Raw genomic sequence first — 23,022 nt, 5'->3', positions numbered from 1 at the left:
GTAGTTTATTAATTTTTCCCTTTTAACCTAATTTTTTTGTGACAGGGTCTCCCTCTGTCGCCCAAGCTGGAGTGCAGTGGTGCCATCATAGCTCACTGCAGCCCTGAACTCCTGGGCTCAAGCAATCCTCCTGCCTCAGCCTCCCAAGTACCTAGGACTACAGATGTGAGCCACCATGCCTGGCTAATTTTTCTAATTTTCATAGAGATGGGGTCTCACTATGTTGCCCAGGCTGGTCTCAAACTTCTGGCCTCAAGCAATCCTCCTGCCATGTGAGCTACCACACTCAGTGAACCTATTTTTTTTTTTTTTTTTTCAGCTCATCAGCACCTAGAGATTTTTCAAGGAGAATTAGGGAGGTAGCTAAGAGAGTTTATAGCATTACTTATGGCTAGTTTCAAGGGTGAGAGTTAGAAGCTGTAGTAGGACCTAAGACTTTTTGTTCAATGGACAGTTTTAAAATTTTTTGATAGTAGAGAAGTGGGAAGAGAGAATATAGAGTCATGGGTACAATATTTAAGATTAGAATAAATGTAAAAAAAACATGAGCTCTTAACTCGTAGCATTCCATGTTCTTAAAGCATGGCACCAGTTGTTGAGAGAATCCCATTCAGTCTATGTGTCAGGCAAATGGTAGATCCTCAATAAATAACCACTAAATAAATGAATAAATCTACATTAGAGATATATCTGATACCTGTTGCTGAACCACAGATATACCTACATTATACATAGTATTGTATTCACATATATAATGTAGAAAAAGCAATCTTGTTGGAAATGTTATAATGATAAATGGTCAAGAAATGGAGTTTATTTTGATTTTTATCAACAGCAGTATTATATTTTACATCAAAATGAAATAAGTTAAAAATGAAACATATCACTATCAATATAATCTACAGATTTCTCATATTTTAATATATTTTACAATATAGGCTACATTTTAATAGATATTATTAGATATACCATAACATTAATTATTCCTTAGGATTTTAAGAAATATGGCTTATGTACCAGGCTTAAAGAGTGAGCCAAAGTCTTTATCAGCTGCCTCAAAACTGATTCCAGGGTAAATTTCAAAAATTTGAAATCTGAATAGCATATAAATGCATAATGTCTATGTTTTCAACAGTTTATTTATTTGCTGTTCTGTAGTTCTTTAGCCAACATCCTCTGTTTCTGACAAGAACAGTATATTTCAAGCAGGAACAGTAAGACAAGCAGGATCATATATCTTTATCATTTCATCCCAAGAACAGTCAGCCACCTATAAAACAAAAATGAGAAGAAACATATTTAGATGAACAAAAATTCACAATTGGCAGCAAAATCCTAATCATTTAGAGTACAGTTGGTCATTCACTAGTAAACATATTTTTAAATAGGAAAAACACAGGGATAAAGTTTTGATAAAGGGTCTATTTTCTCTTTTTAAGATATACTTCAGGGATTGTTTCCAATTGATTGAGGTTGCCTACAAGGCAATTTTCCACAATAAAAAGAAGAAAACGAAAAATGTAGACAGTAATATGAAGGATAAAGTAGCAAGAGAGATATTTTGACTAAAGTTATCTGCACTCTATTTCCCAAACTTTCGTGGTTACAAAGGCTGAAATTACACAAGAGAACTCCCAGTTTTGATTAATTTCTTGGCTGTCAATAACTGTGCAAGTAAATGTTGTCCTCTGGCGATGCAACTGATGACTCCCCCTCAATAGATGATTCCAAACCTTATATTTTATTGCTCTGTGGATACTGACCAGTTTTGCACCTATTAGTAAATTCATTTCAACATGCAGTGATTGCCTGTATGTGTGTGTTCTTTGGTTCCTTTGAGCTAGCTGGAAAATCTTACATGAGTTACATAAATGAGTTAAATAAAATCTTCAATATATGTTCATATTATGTGAGACTAGTGATTACTATTTTGAAAATTATCCTTTAACATGGCCACACACAGGATATGAGTTTATTTCCCTCAATGGGGTAAACATTATTGCTATGAAACATAACCCCTGCTTTCTTACAGGACATAAATAGTGAGTAACGGAAAAACTATTTCATTAAAAGAACAAACATTATGAAATGGTGAAAAGGGGGTAGATAATTATACTTAAAAAAGAGGCTGAAGGCCGAGGTGGGAGGATGGCTTGAGCCCAGGAATTCAATACCAGCCTGAGCAACATAGTGAGACTCCATCTCTACAAAAAATAAAAAATTAGCCATGTTGTCATAGCATGTGCCTGTAGTCCCAGCTACTTGGGAGGCTAAGGCGGGAGGATCGCTTGAACCCAGGAGTCTGAGGTTGCAGGTGAGCTATGATGACGCCACTGCACCCTAGCCCAGGAAACAGAGACTCCATCTCATACAAACAAACAAAAAGGCTGAGAATATTTGCTAAAATCGGGCATGAAATTAAAGGCAAACAATATGATACACAGATATCATGATCAATTTACCAGTTCATCGGGGAATATAGCATCACTTGAGGCCGATACACAGCCTGGGGTCTTTAAACCAAGGTCTACAGATGGGCCTCAGGAAGTCCGTAAATGCAACATTGTGTATATATACATTTAGTGGGGAGAGGAGAGAGAATCCATAATTTTTGTCAGATTCTCAAGTCCTGACCCCCTAAACACTAATCCAGAGCATTTTCTAGCTGTGCATTACAATTATCTAGGGAACTTTCTAATATGCAGCTAGAATAGAGAACCTCTCATTGGAGCATAATGCCTATCAATTTTTTTAACTGGGTTTTTATCATGTGAACTAAGATGGAGTTCTTTGGGATTACTTTATGTGCAGAAATGTTTTGTTGTTGACTAAAAACAATTCAAAATTTGGCAGGGTTAAAATATTCTTCTTAAAGAAGAATTCTCTTCGTTTCCTGAGGAGAAAGAAGAAGAGATTAACATGCCACTAATATAATGGAAAACACCTTGTTGCCACATTTTCACATTCTTATTTAAAATCTAAGTTTCAAATCTGGTAGGTTAATATGTGGCAGGGAGAGAGAGCTCTGGGAGGACAACTAAGAAAGAGGAAACATGACTGAACTATCTTTAAACAAAAATCTGAGTCTTCCCTGAAGAGTTCCTAAACCAAAGTGTATGTAGCTTCCTGATCCTATTCTACATAAGCCAGTATCCAGAATTCCTACTTAAAGACACAAGAAAATTTTATTAATCATTTAAGCTACGGCTAATAATAATATTTTTATTTACTTGAGATTTGCACCCTGTTGAGTTCTAAATGGGCTGAGGTAGTTTACAGATTAATCCATAGGTCCAAATAAAGATTTTTAAAACCCCCCCAAAACAAAATCTGTTCTAAAGGGAACAAGTGGAGCAAAAGCTTTCAGGCGTCAGAGCTGAGCACACCACAATACTGGCACGATAACTTAGGCTCTGTGCTTTATGACAGCTAAAGAGAAAACGAAAGCATGCTGGGTTATATAGTTTCTGCTTGCTAACAAAATTCACATATGAATGTAAACTAAACCACACCAGATTTTTTTTTTACAGTCGGGGACTATATCTCGATCAAATCTGTAAATCTGTATTCCTTGGATTTTGTATCCAGTAAACCTTTGATAGATATTTGTTGAATAAATGAATAAATGAATCTCTGCTTGAGCCGTGGTTTTCTGCAAGACTTTGCTGAGTGGAGAGAGCCTCACATGATCAAGAGCATCTAATCAGGTATGAGGTCAGAGACTTGGGAAAAGCAACAAGTTTTATGGGATTTGGGGGATATACTGAATTTCTGATTGTCATTAAGATTATTTAGAGAAGATTCACAAGGAGTTTTCCTTTATGTCCTAGGAACTGTTAGCCAAATATTTCTTGGCATTACAAAGCTTTCTAAAATATAATTCATATATATGCATATTCATCCATTGATTCAACAAGGACTTATTAAGAACCTCCTCTGTATCAAAAGTATACAGAGGCTATGACAATAAACACGATAGTCCTGGTCTCTGTCCCCACAGACCTTGAGTCCAGTGGAAAGAGGGACATAAAAAGACACCCATAATGCCGAGTAATACACACAACGACGGAGGAATTAGGCGTCCCGGAAAAGCAGGCGAGGGGCCACTATAACCAAATTGGAGGAGAGTGGATGCTTTCTGGAAGAAGTATTATCTCAGCTGAGGCTTCAACAAGGAGTCTGCCAGAGAACATTTGTTGTTGTTGTTTCTAGGGCAGGGGCATGATGGAGAACAGAAAAATGCTCTAGGCAGTGGGATACATAAGAATAAATGAAGAACTAAAAGTTCTAGTTTTAAGGCTACTAAATTGTATTACAACTCCTCTAATGAAACTCTTAATCTTTTGAGAGGAGGCTTTTTTCTGAGTCCCGTCTAGGGTTCTTGATGGCTGGCTGCCAAGGCATATCTCGTTTGACCCTCTTGTCCCTCACGACGTGAGTGTGCCTGTGGGCGCCGAAGGGTAGGAGCCTCCAGGCTCTGCGGCTTCTGCCCAAGGATATACAAGTGGAAAATTTATTCCGTAACTTGCAGGCCCTCACTGTGGTACATTTCATCCCTATGCCCTTCTGAATTTCCTTTCCCCTGAGAACAAAATGCAAATCTTTTCATTAAAACTCAGAATTAAAATTATCAACATTACAGAAAAAAATGGTTTGTCAAAATGTTATATTTCTTTACTTAATGAAAAATTGGAAGAGTGAATTGATCTTCTTCATTATTATTTTTTAAAGCTGCTATCTTGTAGCATAGTAAAAAATTAAACAAACAGGGTAAGATTCCATATAAGTTCTATTTTTAATTATTTCATTTTCACTTTAATACAACAAAATAGATATTTCTAAGTTATAAGAATAAGCCCACTAATCAGAAATATGAATTCCTTGCTACTAGCCTAATATGTCAATTTCTTTAAAACATAATCCTTCTTGAAAACTGAATAAAAATTTATTTTCTATCAATATAGCCTATTAATTTCTAAATACAGCTGTGGTATATACATTATGACAACAACATAGATGGAATACCAGAGAGCAACTATATTAAACTACTATTTCAGAATTTCCTATGTGCAAAATACTGGACTAGATGCTACACAGACCCCAAGATAGTAAAGAAATATGCATTCATTAAGGAGTTTATAATCAAAATTTATCATTGGTGGATTAAATAAGATACATTATGCATCTTTAATAACTGTCCTATAAATGATAAGACTTTAGAGAAAGACACATTATAATAAAAATACAATACTTTAAATACACGTGATATTTAGAAAATTTATATTCCTTAATTTTATCAATCCTTCTACTTTATTAAAATGTTTATCACACATGCCACTGATAAGGTAACTTATCTCAAATGATTTAATATGGTTGTTAATAATAACCAACAATTCCAACTGAACCATTAAGAGATTTACATTATTGACAAGTTTTCTATTTTCTATTTATCATTATACTCTTTTCTCTCAATTTTGTGAACAATTGCTTTTGCCCTTGGGAAACTTGTTCAATCTACTGTAATTATCTGTATGACATATGGCTTCTTTAGCAAAAATGAACAAGAGAAACAGGCAGAAAGATGCAGAGAGAATGAAAAACATCACTAACAGTCAACTCTAAATTCTAAAAAAGCAGCCTACCCATTATGTTGCAATATATTAAATTTGGGCTAAAGAAAGAAACATGTTTTACTTACTAAACTAGCTTAAATTACGAAGTAACTGCCAGAGAGAATATGGTATTGTGTTACTCATTATGGAGTTTACGCAAAAGTAAAGAAAGAGCTAACCAATACACTAAAAAAAAAAAAATCCTTTTCATTCATTCATTCATGCAATATTTATTTCACACATATATATCAGGTAGCTTATATTAATCCACTATGCATCTCCTGGCACTCAAAATATTTACTGAAGCAAAGAAGGAAAAAAGAGAAGGAAGAGAAAAGGAAGAGAAGAACTTATCCTGGACTTTGAAAGATAGAAATACTTTGTACAAGCAGGGGTGGAGGAAAGCAAGGGAAACAGTGGCAAAACCATGGAGAAATAATAAAATGTAATTGGCCTGCAAGAGAGGATTACCTAAGATGGTGAGAACTGAAATTGAAAAGGAGTAAGATTCTACTGAATCTTGAAAGCAAAATTTAAAGTTCAGACTCTAGCCTGAAGGGAATGGGCTTCCTCTTGAAGGCTTCTGAGCAAAGATAACATGATAAAAATGAAAATATAACTGTTGATTTGCAAATTAAAATTGGTATGTAACTAGTATGGCTGGAGGTTAATGGTCAGAGTGGTTTAAAAGTATCATAGGAGTGACGGACTGTGAATTCCAAAACGAGAAAGACCTGTTAGGAGGCAAATATAGTAGTATCTGTATGAGATGACAAAAGCCTAAAAAAGTGGGAGCAATAAGAAGAAAAATGTATTCTGATATGTCTGTTCATTTATTCCAGTCTTTTTAAAAAAGATCCCTTAGTAAAATTATGTAATTTTCTTCATCTAGTATCCTGCACATTTTTTATTTTTATTGCTCTATGTATTCCACTTTCTTTCTCTCTCTCTCTCTCTCTCTCTCTCTCTCTCTCACACACACACACACACACACACACACACACACACACATACACGTTGTTGAAATGTGAAAGTAATGGTTCCCATTTTATTTTCTAACTGATGATTGCTGGGATCTATAAGGTATTCAACTTTGTATATTTATTTTAACTGCTCTTCTTATTGAACTCTCATTTTTAATAGGCTTAAAGTTGATATACGTGGATCATTCAATTTGACAATTACATGAAATACAAATGATAAAATCTACCTTTAAAAATATTTACATTCCATTTTATTTTCTCCTATTAATAACTGGCTACAATTTTTAGAACCATATTGATTAACAGTGGTGACAGTGGTAATTCTCATCTTGCTCCTACCTTTAATAGGACCTGATATATTTCAGGTAAAGGACTAACAAAATCACATTTTCATTATGGAAACTCTCCCTGGAAGCAGCAAGGAGAATCAATGGGATGATGGAAAAAGCTTAGAGACGAGTTATGAGATTATTGCAATAATCCATGGCAGAGATACAAATAAGTGCTTATTTATGTCAATGAAGGTAGAAAGAATTCATAAACTTGATGCCCAGCTGAATTTAGAGGATGGAGAAGGATAAAACTAGGATGACTCCCCAGGTCTCCAGTCTGGCCCCATATGCAAGCAATTGACCAGGTTAGAAATACTGGAGGAAAAGCAAAACCTCCACTCAGATCACACAGTAAAGTCAATTGAATAAATGGGGCAAGCATCGTTAGCACAGAATTAAATGACGGCTTCAAGGGGAATTTGGACAAAGGAAGGAGGACTAAGATTGAATACTGGAGAACATCTAACTTTTGGAAGGATGGTAAGGAAGAAACTGCTGGCAAAGGAGATGAAGACATTTAGTAAGGAGGTAAAGAAGAGGTCAGTATGACAGCATTAAAACAATAGGAGAGAAGATTTTTTTAAATTTCAAAATTACATGGCTAAACAAAAAAGAATTTAGTCTGAGAAAAGGCTAATTTGGTTTTCAGGAGTTTACTGGTGACTGTTTTGGGCTTCACTTCAATTAAATGATGAAAGGAAGGCAGGTACAGGGGGTTAAAGGAGAGTATAGATTTTGAGACAGTAAAAGTGACAGGTAAATCTGCTGATTTTAGATGTTTAATAACAGAAGAGAACTAGCACTTACTGGTAGTGAGGCAGAGCAGTGGGGTCAAGTGATGGTAAGCCCCAGAGAGCTTTGAAAATGGAGAAGAGAACTGACTGAAGATCTAAAACCAGTGGATAATTGAGGAAGCAAAGACCTGGATGAGGGAGCCAGTGAGAGAATTAGGAACCCACTGGAAGTAAGGGGAAAAGACAGAGATAGAATGTAAATATTTTGAGGTGACAGAGACGGAAGAAGATGCTCATTCCCGGGAACTCTCTTTTTACAGTAAAGTAGAACATAAGGTCAAATGTCCAGATACTGATGCTAAAAAAGGTTGAGAAAAGATACTGTGTAGAATGGGCTAAAAAAAAATCAAAAAGACTTCAAAGGTAAGTTGAGTAGGACCAAGAGCCCAAATGAAGTTCTTTAAAAAGGTAATTTACAGTGTGACCAGTCAGTGTGTTTGCTGGGTTTTTAGAAGCAATCCTCTATAGTCTAGAGAAAGGAAGATGAATCGGAAAGCGGATGATTCAGGAATGGGAACCCGGCAGCAGAGGCAGCAGAGGCGAAGGTGTCCACGATCTGGAAGCTGTCATGGCAAGGGCTGTCTGTGGAGTGCAGAAGGTAGCAGACACAGCCTAACACCATCCATCCTACGAGCGCACTGAGACCCTACAGAGCTGGGCCTGGGAAATGTTTCATGGCTGGGGGAGAAAACAAGCCCTTGTTACATCATTTCAAGCTAAAAAATTACACAATTATGAAGCATCAACAAGGAAACAGCAGAGACTAATGCCTGAGGACAATGAATGCTTCTGGCATATGTTCTTTTCAACTCTAGTCTGTGACAGATGCAGAAAATATCACCTGAGATAAAAGGTGAACAGGACACAGATATCCTAACTACCAGTAGTGCTGGCCCTCTTCTAAAATCCAATTTTCCAAACTCATATTGAGAATTTAAAAATATTTTTATCTACTGTCAACCTTTAAACCTGATATTAAAGATGGTGGGAGCAGAGATTTGAACCAAAACATGAGCCGAGTTTTTAAATGTTGCCTATTTTTTTTAAATGAAAAACCCAACAAAGCCAAAGATGCTTTTAAAAACACATCTCAAGAACTAGTTTAAATCAGAACCAAATCTAAGCATCTTCTACTGAAACAAAACAAAAATATACAAAACTTCTATCATATTTTAAGGAAAAGTCTTTATAGGAACTACATGTTTCTAGCATAGATCAGGATGTTCAGTCATTAAAGATAATGCTTGCCAAGCATCTTGTGAGTCCCAGAAGGCAAATTGATATACATAGTATAACCACAACTTTGAAAAATATGCACACATAAAGAAAGAGACCGGAAGAGTCGTTACCATTAAGAAGGAGGGAGGAAGATTTGGGAGGAAGCTTATGGAATGCCAGCAATGTTCTATATCTTAAACTGGATGGTGGTTATACAAGTGTCATCACTTCTTGATTACTTATTGAAGTTATTACTTATTATGAGTATTTCTTGTTATTAAACATTTGAAATATGGGCATCTTTCAATATGGATGTTACACTTCAATTAAAAGGCTGTTGTTGTTTTTTAATAAAAAAGGACTGCAAAGAAACATAGTAATATGGTATAACAGAGATTCTTTCAGGAGTGAGGAGACCATGGGTAATCTTTCCTCTTTCTTCTAAATGTAACTTCCCACATTTCATCATGACAAAAAAGTTAAACTTTATTAAGCATATAGAGGTGACATGTTAGAATAAATGGATAATGTCTACTTAAAAAGAGATTAAAGAGAGAAATAACTATGCTCTAAAAGGAATGTGTAAAGATATGTAAACCCACACCCAGCTTATAAATACTAAACTAAATATCATTGAGCATTCAAAAGAGTAGAATTGATACTGAGAGCACAAAGTCAGGAATTCTAAAGACAATTTGATTCAGAAATTCCAATGATATAAATCATGTTACAGGTCTAGAATCACAAATGTAAAAACAGAAAAAGAATATCCAATTTAGAAATAATAAGGATAAGAAAGAAAAGAGAAAATGCTAGAACTGTATAAATCATGATCAGAGAGGAAAAAAAATCAAAGACAAAATCTTCTCAAGTGAAAGATAATGTCAGCCTGGTTAACAAGAGAGGGCGTAGCATATGTCTCAGCAATTATCCTTAAAGAATGACCCCAGACACTTATTTGTCAAGTTTTAAACCTTTAAAGATAAGATCTTACATTCTGTCAAAAAGAAAGGTGGTATAATATAAGAATGCCTTTGGATCTCATTTTTCAGATCTCTAAGAAGGGAGAAGCTAAAAAGAAAAAGAATTATCCATATAAGAACTCAGATAAATCTCTTTTATGACAGAGAATATATCAAAACACAGAGCACTAAAGTAACGTCAGCAAGGTCCTATAGCTGCTAAGATCACAAGAGACAACAGGTTTCTGAAAGCAGATGGAAAGATACTAAGACAAGAGAAAGATACTTTCTAAGAGAATGAAATATGAACAAAGGATAACATTAAATTAACTGGTAGTCAGTAAACTTGACACATATTATGAGAATCAAGAATAGATATAATATGTTAAAAATAACTTAACCCACCAACTGAAACAACAAAGGTTAGTGTGATAAGATTTTAAACAACTACAAATTCTTCACAGGTTCTCCCATCAAGAGGTGACATCTATTTCCCACTCTTTGAATCTGGGCTGGCCTTGTCACTTGCTTTGCAAAAGAAGAAATGTTGTGTGACTTCCAAATCTTGTCCTCAGGATGCCTTGAAGCTTTTGCTCATGCCATCCTGGAAACATGTAACTGCTAAGTGAAGAAACTTGGGCTCACTTTGAGACACACGGGGCAGAAGCCAGCTGGCCCTACCCACCAGGCATGGGAACGAAGCATCTAAGACTTTCCAGCCCTAGTTAAGCCACCAGATGACTTGACCCACATGAGTGAACTCAGGTTTAAAGGGTTTCTACATATAAGATGATGTCATCTGTGAACAGAGATAATTTTACTTCTTTTTTGCCAATTTCTATGTCTTATTTCTTTTTCTGGCCTAATTGCTCTGGCTAAAACTTCCAGTACTATGTCAAATAGAAGCGGCAAAGGTGTACATTCTTGTCTTGTTCCTAATCTTAGAGGAAAAGCTTTCAGTCTTTCCCCACTGAGTCTGATGTCTGGCTGGGGGGTTTTCATATATGGTCTTTATTATGTTGAGGTAATTGATTACTTTTTGTAATTCCATTTCGTCTCCACTACTGGCTTATTCATTATACCTCTTCTTCTAAAACTTCTTAAAGGTTATCATAAAGTTTATAATATACACATTGAATTTACCACAATCTACCCTCAAATAATACTATATTACTTAACATGTGGTAATAAGAACTTTATAACAGTACACAATTGACCCTTGAACAACATGTGTTTGAACTGCACACATCCACTTACATGCGGATTTTTTCAATAAAAGTTAAGCCAAGTGTGTTTGCCTCTCCTGCTCCCCCTTCCACCTCCTCTGCCTCTGCCACCTGAGAAAACAAGACCAACTCCTCCTCTTCCTCCTCCTCAGCCTATTCAGACTGAGACTGCACATGATGAGGATAAAGACCTTTATGATGATCCTCTTCTACTTAATGAACAGTAAATATATTTTCTCTTCCTTATGATTTTCCTAATAACATTTTCTTTTCTCTAGCTTACTTTATGGCAAGAATATGGCATATAATACATATAAAAATATGTGTTAATTGACAGTTTATGTTATCAGTAAGGCTACTGGTCAACAGTAGGCTATTAGTAGTTAAGTCTTTGGGGATCAAAGGTTATATGTGGCTTTTCAACTGTGCTTGGGGGGCTAGCACCTCTACCCCTATGTTGTTTAAGAGTCAACTATACTTCCAATTTTTCCTTCACTTTCCCTATTCTATTGCTGTCATACTTTACTTTTGCATATAAACTGTCCCCTAAAGTGGATAAGCCTATATCTAACTGCCTACTAGACATCTCCATTTACATGTTTAACAGGAGATATTACAAATATAACTCTTGATTGTTCCTGTCTCAAACCACCTCCTCTTCCCCCACCTCAGTAAATTAACCCATTGTCCACCTTGTCTCCTAGGTCCGAATACTAGAAGCAAAACTTGACTCTCCTGTTTCTTTCATAGCCCATTTTCAATCCATCACTAAATTCTAGTGTTGCTATCTTCAAAATGCTAGATTGAACCATATGAACATTCCAGCAATTTCATATAGTTCAACCTAATATATTTTGAATCGTTCTGTCTTTCCATCTCTAGGACTCTGCTTTAAGTCACCGTCTTCCTTTGCCTGGATTACTTCAAGAGGCTCCAAACTGGCCTCCTAGCTTCCACTCTTACCTATATTCTTCCACAGCTACCAGGATGGTCTTTTAAAGAGAAAAATCAGATTTTAATTATGTAATTAATTTTACAATTACAGTGAAAATCAAACACAGTATGGTCTACAAGGCCCTTTGTAACCTGACCCTGACCTAGTTTCTATCACTCTCCCCTTCATTCTCTAGGCTTCAGCCACAATGAACTTCTTCCTGTCCCTTAATCATACCAAACTTACTTATTATCATCTCAAGGACTTGACATCCACTGTTACCTCTGTGAAAAACATTCTTCCCTTAGATTTTTGGATGCTGGCTCCATTTCATTAGTCAGTTTTCAGCTCACATTTCACTTTCTCAGAGAGTCTTTGACAGACCATTCAAGCAAAAGTACCCCCTCTCCTATCATTCTCTAACAAACTGTCCCAGTTCTGAATAGCACTTCCTACTACCTGTACATGAAATCATCTTATTTATTTGTTTTTATATTTCTGTCATAGTTTGTAAGCTCCATGAGAGCTGGAATCTAGTCTGTTTTCTTCCCTGTTTTTTCCCTAAGTGTCTAAGACGATGCTCAGCACTTAGTATGCACTTGACAAATATTTATTAAATGAATGAATATTTTCCCAAAGCATCCTTTGCTTTCCTCTATTTTAGAATTCATTATATTACACTGTAATTACCTGCCCTACCCAGTTGCAGTAGAAGCTCAATAAATATGACAGAATGAAAAAGTGAATCAATGAATGTTGAAAAAGTATTAAAGCCTGGCACGGTAGCTCATGCCTGTAATCCCAGCACTTTGGGAGGCTGAGGCAGGAGGATCGCTTGAGCCCAGGAGTTCAAGACCAGCCTAGGCGACATAGAAAGACCATGACTCTAAAAAAAAAAAAAAAAAAATTAAAAATTAGCTGGGCATGGGAGGCTGAGGCAGGAGAATTGCTTGAGCCCAGGAGTTCAAGGTTACAGTGAGCTATGATTGCCCCACTGCATTCCAGCCAGCATGGGTGACAGAGTGAGACCCGGTCTCTTAAAAAGCAAAAAAAACAAAAACCAAAAAAACATTAAGAGAAATAGTCACTATGTAATAATACTTTTAAAAGATTAAAAATATATTAAGTAATAAAAGATGCATCATTTATTAAATGACCTGTAACACATAGCAAAAATTATATAAAGAAAAACTGATTAACACTGAAAAATATGGAATGCTATGGAGTTAACTGTGTCTCTCTAAAAATTCTTATGTTAAATCCCTAACCCCCAATGTGACTGTATTTGGAAACAAGGCCTATAAAGAGACGGTTAAGGTTAAATGAGGTCATATGAGTGGGGCCCAGATCTGAAAGGATTAGTGTCCTTATAAGAAGGGACACCAGAATTCTCTCTATCTGCCATGTAAAGACCCAGCAAGAAGGCCTTTATCTACAAGCCAGGGAGAGAGCTCTCACCAGAAACCAACCCTGTTGGACCTTGATCTGAGATTTCTAGCCTCCAGAAGTATGAGAAAATAAATTTCTGTTGCTTATGCCCATCCATTCCATTCTGTGGTATGTTCTTATGGCTAGACTGAGCAGACTAATACAGGGAGAAACATAAAATTTAGTTAATAATCTCAATACTCAATTTTTAAAAACAGAACAAGTAAATAAACATATATTTAAAAAATTCTGATGTTGAATAATAAATCATAACTAAGGAAGAAATAAATTCTTTCCCTCAAGCACCGGCCGTGCTCCCTCCTGTCACAGGGTCTTGCCATACCATTGTTACCTTTGCCTGTTCATGATCTTCCTTCTCTCACTTCACACTGTAATACCTGCCCATTCATCAGGTCTCAGATGAGCCTCACTTCCTTACGGATCTCCTAAATAGGTCAAACACCTATCAGATCATGAACTCTTGGGGCACAATGCACTTCTTCATAGAAGTTTTTACAGCTGTCCATTTACATGCATTGTGAGATGATGTGCTGTAACACTGGACTAAATGCTTTATGAAGACAGGGGCCATGTTTATTTTTGTTCCCCACTGAATCCCCTATACCTAGCACAAGACCTGGCATATGAAAGTATTTGTGGAAAGAATAAATGAATGAGAGGGAGTACTCTTATTTCTTTTTTTTTTCCCAAGAGATGAGGTCTTACTCTGTCACCCACACTGGAGTGTGGTGGTGTCATCATAGCTCACTATAGCCTCGAACTGGGTTCAAGCAATCCTCCTGCCTTAACCTCCTGAGTAGCTAGGACTATAGGTGCAAGCCACCATGCTCAGCTAATTTTTTTATTTTTTGTAGAGATGGGGTCTCACTATGTTGCCCAGACTGGTCTTGAACTCCTGGCCTCAAGCAATCCTCCTGCCTCTGCCTCCCAAAGTACTGGAACAACAGACATGAGCCACCACATCTGGCCAAGTACTGTAAGGTCCTCCCTAATCCCAAAATTTTGTCCCACTATGAATTAACTCAGGGGTGCATTATGCCGTCAAACCTGTTGCTTATTTAGAGCTTGAAGATGCCTGCTTCTCCACTCTTATTTGCTCTCACCAGCAACTACTTCCTTAGTACAAATGGAATTTGATTATTTAACAGGAAGAGAAAGGTGGCAGTAACCAGGCTACAAACAAGATATATGGCCTTGCAATAAAATCTCTTATTATTTAGGGATGTATATCATCTGATTAATAAGTCCTCTGATCACAAAGATCCTTTTAATAAGGTGGGCCTATGTGTGGAAGACTTAGAAAACATTTGGTGTTCGTCAGACCTAGGTGAGGAACAGCCATAACCAAGGAAATGGAGGAGCCACGGGTCTAGTCTGGGTCTCACAGAGTACAGTTAACAGAAATATGTAAGAATGAATATTTAATGAATATTCACTTAGGATCCTTTGTTTGGTAGTGCAATGTTTCAATATGCACATTACAATATTTTTAAACTAAGAAAACAGGTACAATTATTTTATTAAAAATCATCTATAATAAATATATTTCTCAGAAAAGAAACTACTTCATTTGAAGCACATTGTATTTACATAAAAGATAATGCCATTTCACTCATCACTATTTCAGTTTCTTCTCTTCTTACATGCTATTAAGTCATTTTGAAATTATTCTAATATTAATGAGAATATAATTTTAATGAGAATATTTCAAGCTCAGAATTGTGTCTTAAATTCTTAAAATGAAATCTGTGTATTTATTTAAATTTAAGAATACAGTAATGTAAAGTATAATTTTCATTTTGTTTAACTTCTAAAATTATCATAAAAGCATAATTCCTTAGTCATACTCTAGAATTTCTACATATTATTTTGTGTTTCATTGATATGTTGGTTCTTTCACAGCCTGTGTTATAAAGTGTCTTATCACTCAACAGACCATAGTGTTTCTAACCTGACTTTATAATATCTGAAACAGAAACAGCTTTCAAAAAAACCCTGAAGAATACGTGACGTCCAAAATATTTACTCTCAAGTCCTCAAGCAAACAAAAGGAAAACATAATGTTTAGTAATTAAAACAGTAGACATTCTCCTTTACTTTGTTCTCCATCTAAGGCCTCCCATTTGACATGCGGCATAGAGACAAGAGTGACAGTCCTGAGTGGGAAATGACCTGCTCATGGTCTCAACTGCTTAGTGGGACAGCTGAGTTGAGGACCACATGCTTCTGATTTCCACCAACCTCTGGGAATAAGCCTGCCCTACTCCAACCTTTCTTCTGTCACTCCTTCTACCAGGAGAGGCCTAGTCAAAGCCTTCAACATGTTAGGCACAATATCTATTGGAAAGGTTCCTTTTCCTCTCAGAGAAATCAGTCTTTCAAGAGGAGAGAGGTATCCCAAGTTTCTAAATAACCTCTTATTCCCTAGTAGTTCAATGCTCAAATACTCAGGTTTATATAGCAAAAGTGATCAGGTTAATTGAGTAAATGTACTTAGCTCTGCCTAAAGGCAAGAATTTTATTCATAAAAGCAACACATGCCACACAGAGTTAGCTGTGAACTTATAGGTAGAATAAAACAACATGAAGTCACACCCATTACCTGAGTAGGGCTCTGAAGACTTAAATCCAAACCACAAGTAAACTCTGTGTGGTGCTCCACTGTTTCCAGAAGAGGGTCAGGCTTTGAAAAGTTCCAGAATCTATGAAGATAAACAAAACGAAGTAAGTGCTAAAACTACCAAAAAAAACTTATAGTAAGAAAAAATGAGATATTTGACACAGCAAAGATTTTATCAAAACCAGCTCAACCAATTCATAAATGCAGAGCCCCACTATCGAACTACATTAAAAAATCTGATAAGAAAAAAATATACTTCATCCTACTATATCAAAAAACAAAACAGAATTATTCACCAATCTACCCTTATAAAAGATTACTGTATTCCCATTAGTATACTTTATAGGATGGAAGCTTAACAAGTTTTAGTTAAAAAAAATTTTTTTATATTGTACAAGGACATTTGAAATGAGAGATACTGTGCAATTTCTAAAAGCATTCATGGCTGTAAAATAAGAATCTTGGTTAGATGAACTCTAACATTTTGTGATTTTTAAATACTACTTAATTTCTCAACAAATGACATGAAAAGATCTTAGGTTTAATTTACATTTCAATAGCAATTCAAATTCTTTGAAAAAAATCTGTTCTCTTATGAAAATTTCTGTAATTCTGAAACTACATATCTTTTTGAGGCACAGCCTTTCTTATAGATTCTACATCAATATAATTTCTAGAGCCAAGAAAAACAGCAATGTATTTTACTGGGCCAATGTTATGTATTCTATTTAACCTCTACAGACTAGGAGTGGTAATATTTACCAGAATATAGCTCTGATTTCTACTGTGCAGAGAATCTGGCCCTATTTTCAATACACAAAATAGTACTTTATTTCTAAAGCTTTATTTGCTCATCATCCTTTTTTATTTGACTTTAAACATACTATAAAAATGGTACATTCAGAATCATAGAGTCATACCCTAATTCAGCTTCTCTAATGATCTATACAACATGAAACACTGAAGGTTTAACAGATCCCTTTGAAAAAGAGTAAATACACAGAACCAACCGTCAGTTTGTTTAACCTGGTTGTTTTATTTCCCCAATAAATACAGAGTTGGCCCTAATAAGTTTTGAAAAGGATTGTTGCTATGGATAATCCACTGTGTGGGTACTAGAGAGACAATGAATAAACAAGTCATTTATCAGGTTACTGCAATCTACAAAATATTTAGGGAGAGTGATTTTACTTCTGAAAATCTCCCTGTTCAAACAAATGAGGGAGCAACCTTCTCAGAGACCCTAATAGTCTCCACTGTCTTTGCATATTTGTTCCTTCGGGATTACAGACAGTGAACTGTACTGAAACCTAATTTTCTGGATCTTGATAATATTTATAAAAGCAAAAGTAAACATATAATTGTGTAATTTCATTTCTAAAACATGGTTATTCACTGATTTGCATTATCTGAAACAATAATCAAATGATTTTGCATATACCGACTATATTCCAAAAACTATTCAAAATGGTTTTAAAAATACGCATTTAATACGGCAAAAAAACGAGTTAAAGGAAAATTAAGGGTAGGAAAGTAGGTTAGAGGCTGCAATGAGATTGGTAAATATAAATACCTCCCATGAAGTGGTATGTTCCTGACAGGGAAGGACCTCAGGACACTAAGCTTTCTAGCAGCCAAAGGGAAAAAAAGGGAGACACCAAACCCTAGGCATCCACAACCAAATTGCTCCTGGAAAGTTTGGAAGCAAATTCTTCCTTAGACAAGAAATCCTGTGCTTATATAATGAAGAACATCTTCAACACCTCCTACGTAAACACAGAGATGTTTCACCAGCTGCTACTTATGAGCCAATGGTATCACCCTAAAGGGCAGTTTCATAGAATTGTTCCATGAGAAGGTCAATTTGATATAATCTAGGTATTTATCTGTCTGACTTAATTTGAAATTTAAATTTTATCTCAGTAGAATGGACAGGCTAAATATTCTTTAGGTAAACCATAAAAACTGGTTTCTTTCAGGACTTTTTAAGAATAATAAACAGCAACAAGAATACATTTATACCCTTCTGACAAGTTCCTGGAATGCAGTTTCTGTTATTATTATTGTTGTTTTGGGCCAGTTAAGGATACAAAGCTGCACTGAGATAAAGACAGGTGAGCCTTATGAAAATTAAGATGCCTAAGCCAGGCACAGTGGCACGTGCCTATAGTCTCAGCTACTCCAGAGGCTGAGGCAGGAGGACCCTTGAGTCCAGGAATTTGAGTCCAGTATAGGCAACACAGCTAGACCACCTTCTCTTAAAAAAGAAAAAAATGCCTAACAAAGACACATGTGTAAAGCCACCCAACTTGGCCTGAAAGTGTGATGAGGGGAGTTACACATTAGGGAAGACTGAGATTCTATTCAAAAAGTCCATTTGAATTTTCTCTAATACACAGCTAAATAGGCAGTCAAGGCCTCACAGAGTTCTACACCATACAGTCACAAACATCACAATTTTAACCTGGGAAAAACTATCAAGTATTAATCTGCATTTTGCAAAAAATTCATCAAACAAAATGCATGTTAAAACTCTAAGGATACTCTGGTGGAGGGAGGGTTAGTCTATTAAATGGCATAAAAGCTCTACTGGCTATTGTACCATTTTACAGCTCTGATACAAATTATGTAATATGCAAAGCTTATACATTTTGGTGCAAAAATTATGAGACATTCACTTCCAACAGAATAGCTGACTAGGTACTTAGATCAACATTTTTAAACAACTAAAAATCATAGACAAAACATAAAAACAAACAAAGGACAACCACCACAAAAACTTCGTAAAGTAACACTAAGGTAAAAACTAAGTGAAGACTAGAACACACAGGAAAAAAATGGAATAATAAAGACAGCTTTTGCCTTGAGAGAATTTGCTAAACAGAGAGAACCTAAGCTTGAAATTTCTTAATCTCATGGATATCAGGAGTCAGGAAAATTTTTTAAAAATCAATATTAATATGCATAATTTAAAAATTATTTTCACTAAAATCTTACCAAAAATATTGTTAAATACACTAAATTATGTAAGTTAAATAAGCTGAGAAGACCAAAAGCAAGCAGTATGTTGACATATTATAATTTATTTTTAAATTGCTAATGGCTTTTTGATAACTTTCCCATTCCCATTCTCTAATGACAACCACCAGTAACAGTTCGATGAGTACCCACCCTTCCAGAATTTTTTTATGTAACTCAATAAAGTCCCACCAGGAAGGGGTGAATTGTAAGGAGGAGCTGACAGGAGGAAAGTGAATATTTCTTCAAGTTTTCTCATGTTTGCAATTAAGGAAATAGGCAAGATCTCTCCTTGCAAACTTCTCCTGGATTCAAGGGTCCCATAAGTGCTACATGTCTGAGGGTCTTCATGTACCTATCACACAAATAAAATAACCTTCTTTTTACCAGGAGAAGTCAGGCTATATTATTATAATAGATCATTAAGTGGTCAAATAAGGCACATTATTTTTAAGTGAAATGTTTGTTTTGATCCAGCATATACACTACTTGGTGCCTTTTTGTCTCTTTGCTGATGAAATCACTGACTATTTAACCTCCCTCATGGGAAGTAAATATATTGGACAGGCCTCCAGTGATTAAAAATATTACAGAACTGTAGGAACATTTTTCATTTAAATTGTATATCATAATGCATCTTGGTTGAGTTACTTTTTGCCCTCTGACTCCACAATTCTTTAACAAAGCAAGTATGCCGTACTATATTATATCAAATAAAACATCAAAACTATGTCAAAATTTAAGCTGAAACTACTTTCTACTTTAATACAATGAAATTTGAAATGTCTATACTAATACTTTTGAAATTTAGCCAATAAATGAATTCAGCAGGTTTAAAATATTTTAAAAAGTTCTTTCTTTTTCTTTCCTGTTCTCAACTTACAAGTTAGTCATTAATTCTTTGAGTCTTTCTTAATTATGGGAAAGGGTCAATGTTTTGGCTTTTTTACGATGCTTTATATGTACACTAATTTTAGTTGCATTTTTATAATTTTAAGCAAACTACACAATTATAATCTCCTCCATTTGCATTGCTTGGGTCTAGTAGTCTCAAGCAATGAGCAAAAATGTCACATTTCTTTTTTCTTCATTTAATTACTCATTCATCCCACAATTTACGAGCCCTGCTACGTGTCAAGTACGGTGCTAAGCACCGTAAGTAAGAGAGACATGGCCTCAGCACTCCTCCTGCTCATAGTTCAGAGGGATCGACACATGTTTTCAAAAACCACCAAAACACAAATGAAATTACAATTGACGAGTGCCCAAAAGGCAATGCAGGATGATGTAAGAGGACAACCTGAGGAAGTGACACTGAGCTGCAATCTGAAGGTTGGGGGATTAGCCATGCGGAGAGCAGAGGAGCAGCTTGCCCTTGTCAGCAAGGAGTCTGACAGCGTGACTGAGAAGGCCCACGAGGCCAAGGCAGGGAAGGGAATGATGTTCCAGGAGGTAAGCAGGGCCAGGTCACACAGGTCTTGTAGGCCATTTGGAGAATCTGGAATTTTCTCTTACACGTTAAAAAAACACAAACCACTGATGGGTTTGAAGCAGCAATTTAAATTCATATGGTCAGTTTGTCTTATTTAATATTTTTTTAATAAACTTTTTCTTTTAGAAAAGTTTTAGATTTACAGAAAAATTGTGAAGCTAGGACAGAGGGGCCCTGGACACCTAAACAGCCAGTTTCCCTACTGTTAACATCTTGGCATGGTCAGCTCTGCCTCTGGAGGTGTCTCTGACCACTGTGAGAACAGACTTGAGGGCTCAGGAGGGGGTGTGGGGAGATCAATGGTCCAAAACAAGCTGACAGCATCTTGGACTTAAGGTGGTGACAGTGATGATGAAGAAAGGTTGATGGACTGGAGATGTATTTAAGTAGGAGAATTAACAGGACCTGGTGATTAGGGGAACAGAAGAAATAAAAAATGATTCCTATGTTTCTGGCTTCTTTCACAGTACTTATAATACTTCCATGCATTTATTTATTTACAGATCTATCTTCCTTTAACAGGCCCTGAGCTCCTTGAATTCAGGGACGGTATCTTATGCTTCTTTGTTTCTCTTACATGTATAAAAGTGTCCGACACATGGACACTCAAAGAATTCACAGACACTCATGAATGGATGAGCAAATAAATATATAACGGGTATAATTATTCTCATTTCAGAGATGAGAATAGGCTCAAAGAAATTAAGCAATCCATGGCTATGTAGCTAATAAATGGCAGCCCCAAAGCACAGCATTCTCTTGACACCATGTCCAGTACTTTTTCTACTAAAAAATACTGCCATTCACCTTTTCTCTAGGCCTGGGCCATGCCAGGGAATTCTGAAAACAGAGGGGGCAGCATCTGGAATTCTTCAGGCAACTTCATCCTGAAAGTTTAAATGGGCCTGGGCCATGTCAGATTTCCCCTAAACTCCTCAAACTACATAAAAAATTCCATAAACCAAAGCCTATGCCAGGTATACATTAGTCAGCCGACCTACATTCAAAATCAAGACCCTGAGGGAATTGCAAGCCAGTATACATCTGAACTACCAAGGCAAGGAGTTTAGAAATTTTGTTTTCTCTCTTCTACTATTTTTTATATGCACTTACTTCATCTTCTAAACTACTTTGCTGTCTCTTTCTATCTTAGGTATCACTCAACTGATCAGCTCTTTCTGTAACCACACTGATTCCCATCCTTTTGCAGTGAATCTTCCCTGAATAGAACACATGGAATCATGGGCTTATTATTTTACGATCTGTATCACTTTTGAAGAAGATTAAAAAATAGAAGTTGTTGGCTAGCAAAACAATTATGTAAAGAGCTAAACTTTCATTCAACTCAAAAATACTGAGTGCTAACCTTCATATATTTGTATGACTAGACTGGAGAGTTGTTTGGGTTTTCTCGTTTTTGGAACTTGTAATAACAAAACTAAAATTTTAAAATAGAAAAAACTAATTGCTAAATGAAGAATATATGATTAATTTAAAGAAATTACTGACCAATTTTCCAAGATGACTTTTAGAATACTCCATCACTAATATCTAGAAACCACATATTTATAAACTCTCAAGGTTAAAAATTATAAAATTCTAGACTTAAGCTTCCCTACCAAAATAAATTAATTACACTGTAATTAAAACTTTAATTAGATCAGTATTTTAGAGAGGCAGACTCCATCCACTTTATCGCAATAAACATGAAGCCCAGGAACCACATACCATAAAGCCTAGAGTAGTTTCACAAATTAAAGAAAACCATTAGGCTGATGGAAGGCTTGCTCTGAGAGTATTTACGGCAGAAACCCACAGGGAAGCAGGATGACTTTCTAAAGATGCCACATCTCAGTAAAAGGATATAAAGGAAAAAGAGAAAAACTCCTATAGGATTTGTTTATTGCTTACTGGTACAAATCAAAGAATCATGAAATAATTTTTTGCCATATAGTTTCAAATAAATATTTGACTTAAAAAGAAATAAAATTGGAAGAACTCATGAAACAGTATCAATATCTCAGGGATAAGAACAGTCTATGTATGTACATTTGAAGTGCAATCTGTAGCACCAAAATATGACTACCTAGGGCAAAGGAGCATTTCCCAGAAGTGCAGATGGATAATGCAATCAGGTAAGTTTGCATTAGAATGTCACTCCACACCTAAATGTTGAAAATCGTGAAACTTATAGCAGGTGTCTGCCTGTGCTTTGTTCATTTATTAGTTATATCGCCACGAAATACACAATGTCCTCATCTGCAGCTAAGCATTTATGAATAAACCCACTCAGGCTATTAGGTTGTGGAATGTCTACACTGCCTACAATGACCTCCTTTATTTAACAACTCTTCCCTCAGCAAAGGGCGAACAGAGTGATTA

At 35.8% G+C, this 23,022-nt stretch overlaps 1 protein-coding gene across 1 annotated transcript in view; it reads right to left on the bottom strand.

Annotated features, from left to right (window-relative positions):
- Window positions 1-792: 792 nt before the first annotated feature.
- Window positions 793-23,022, bottom strand: part of PEX7 (peroxisomal biogenesis factor 7) — a 66,541-nt gene continuing 44,311 nt past the window's right edge. The window contains exons 9-10 of the mRNA XM_045544442.1: window positions 16,113-16,212; window positions 793-1,270 (exon numbers count right to left, since the gene is read on the bottom strand). Coding sequence (XP_045400398.1) covers window positions 1,202-1,270; window positions 16,113-16,212 — 169 coding nt within the window. The 3' untranslated portion in view covers window positions 793-1,201. The remainder of the gene's footprint in view (window positions 1,271-16,112; window positions 16,213-23,022) is intronic.

Source organism: Lemur catta, chromosome 2 (genome assembly GCF_020740605.2).
Source record: "Lemur catta isolate mLemCat1 chromosome 2, mLemCat1.pri, whole genome shotgun sequence".
Lineage (NCBI taxonomy): Eukaryota > Metazoa > Chordata > Mammalia > Primates > Lemuridae > Lemur > Lemur catta.
This window is presented reverse-complemented; position numbering and strand designations above follow the sequence as displayed.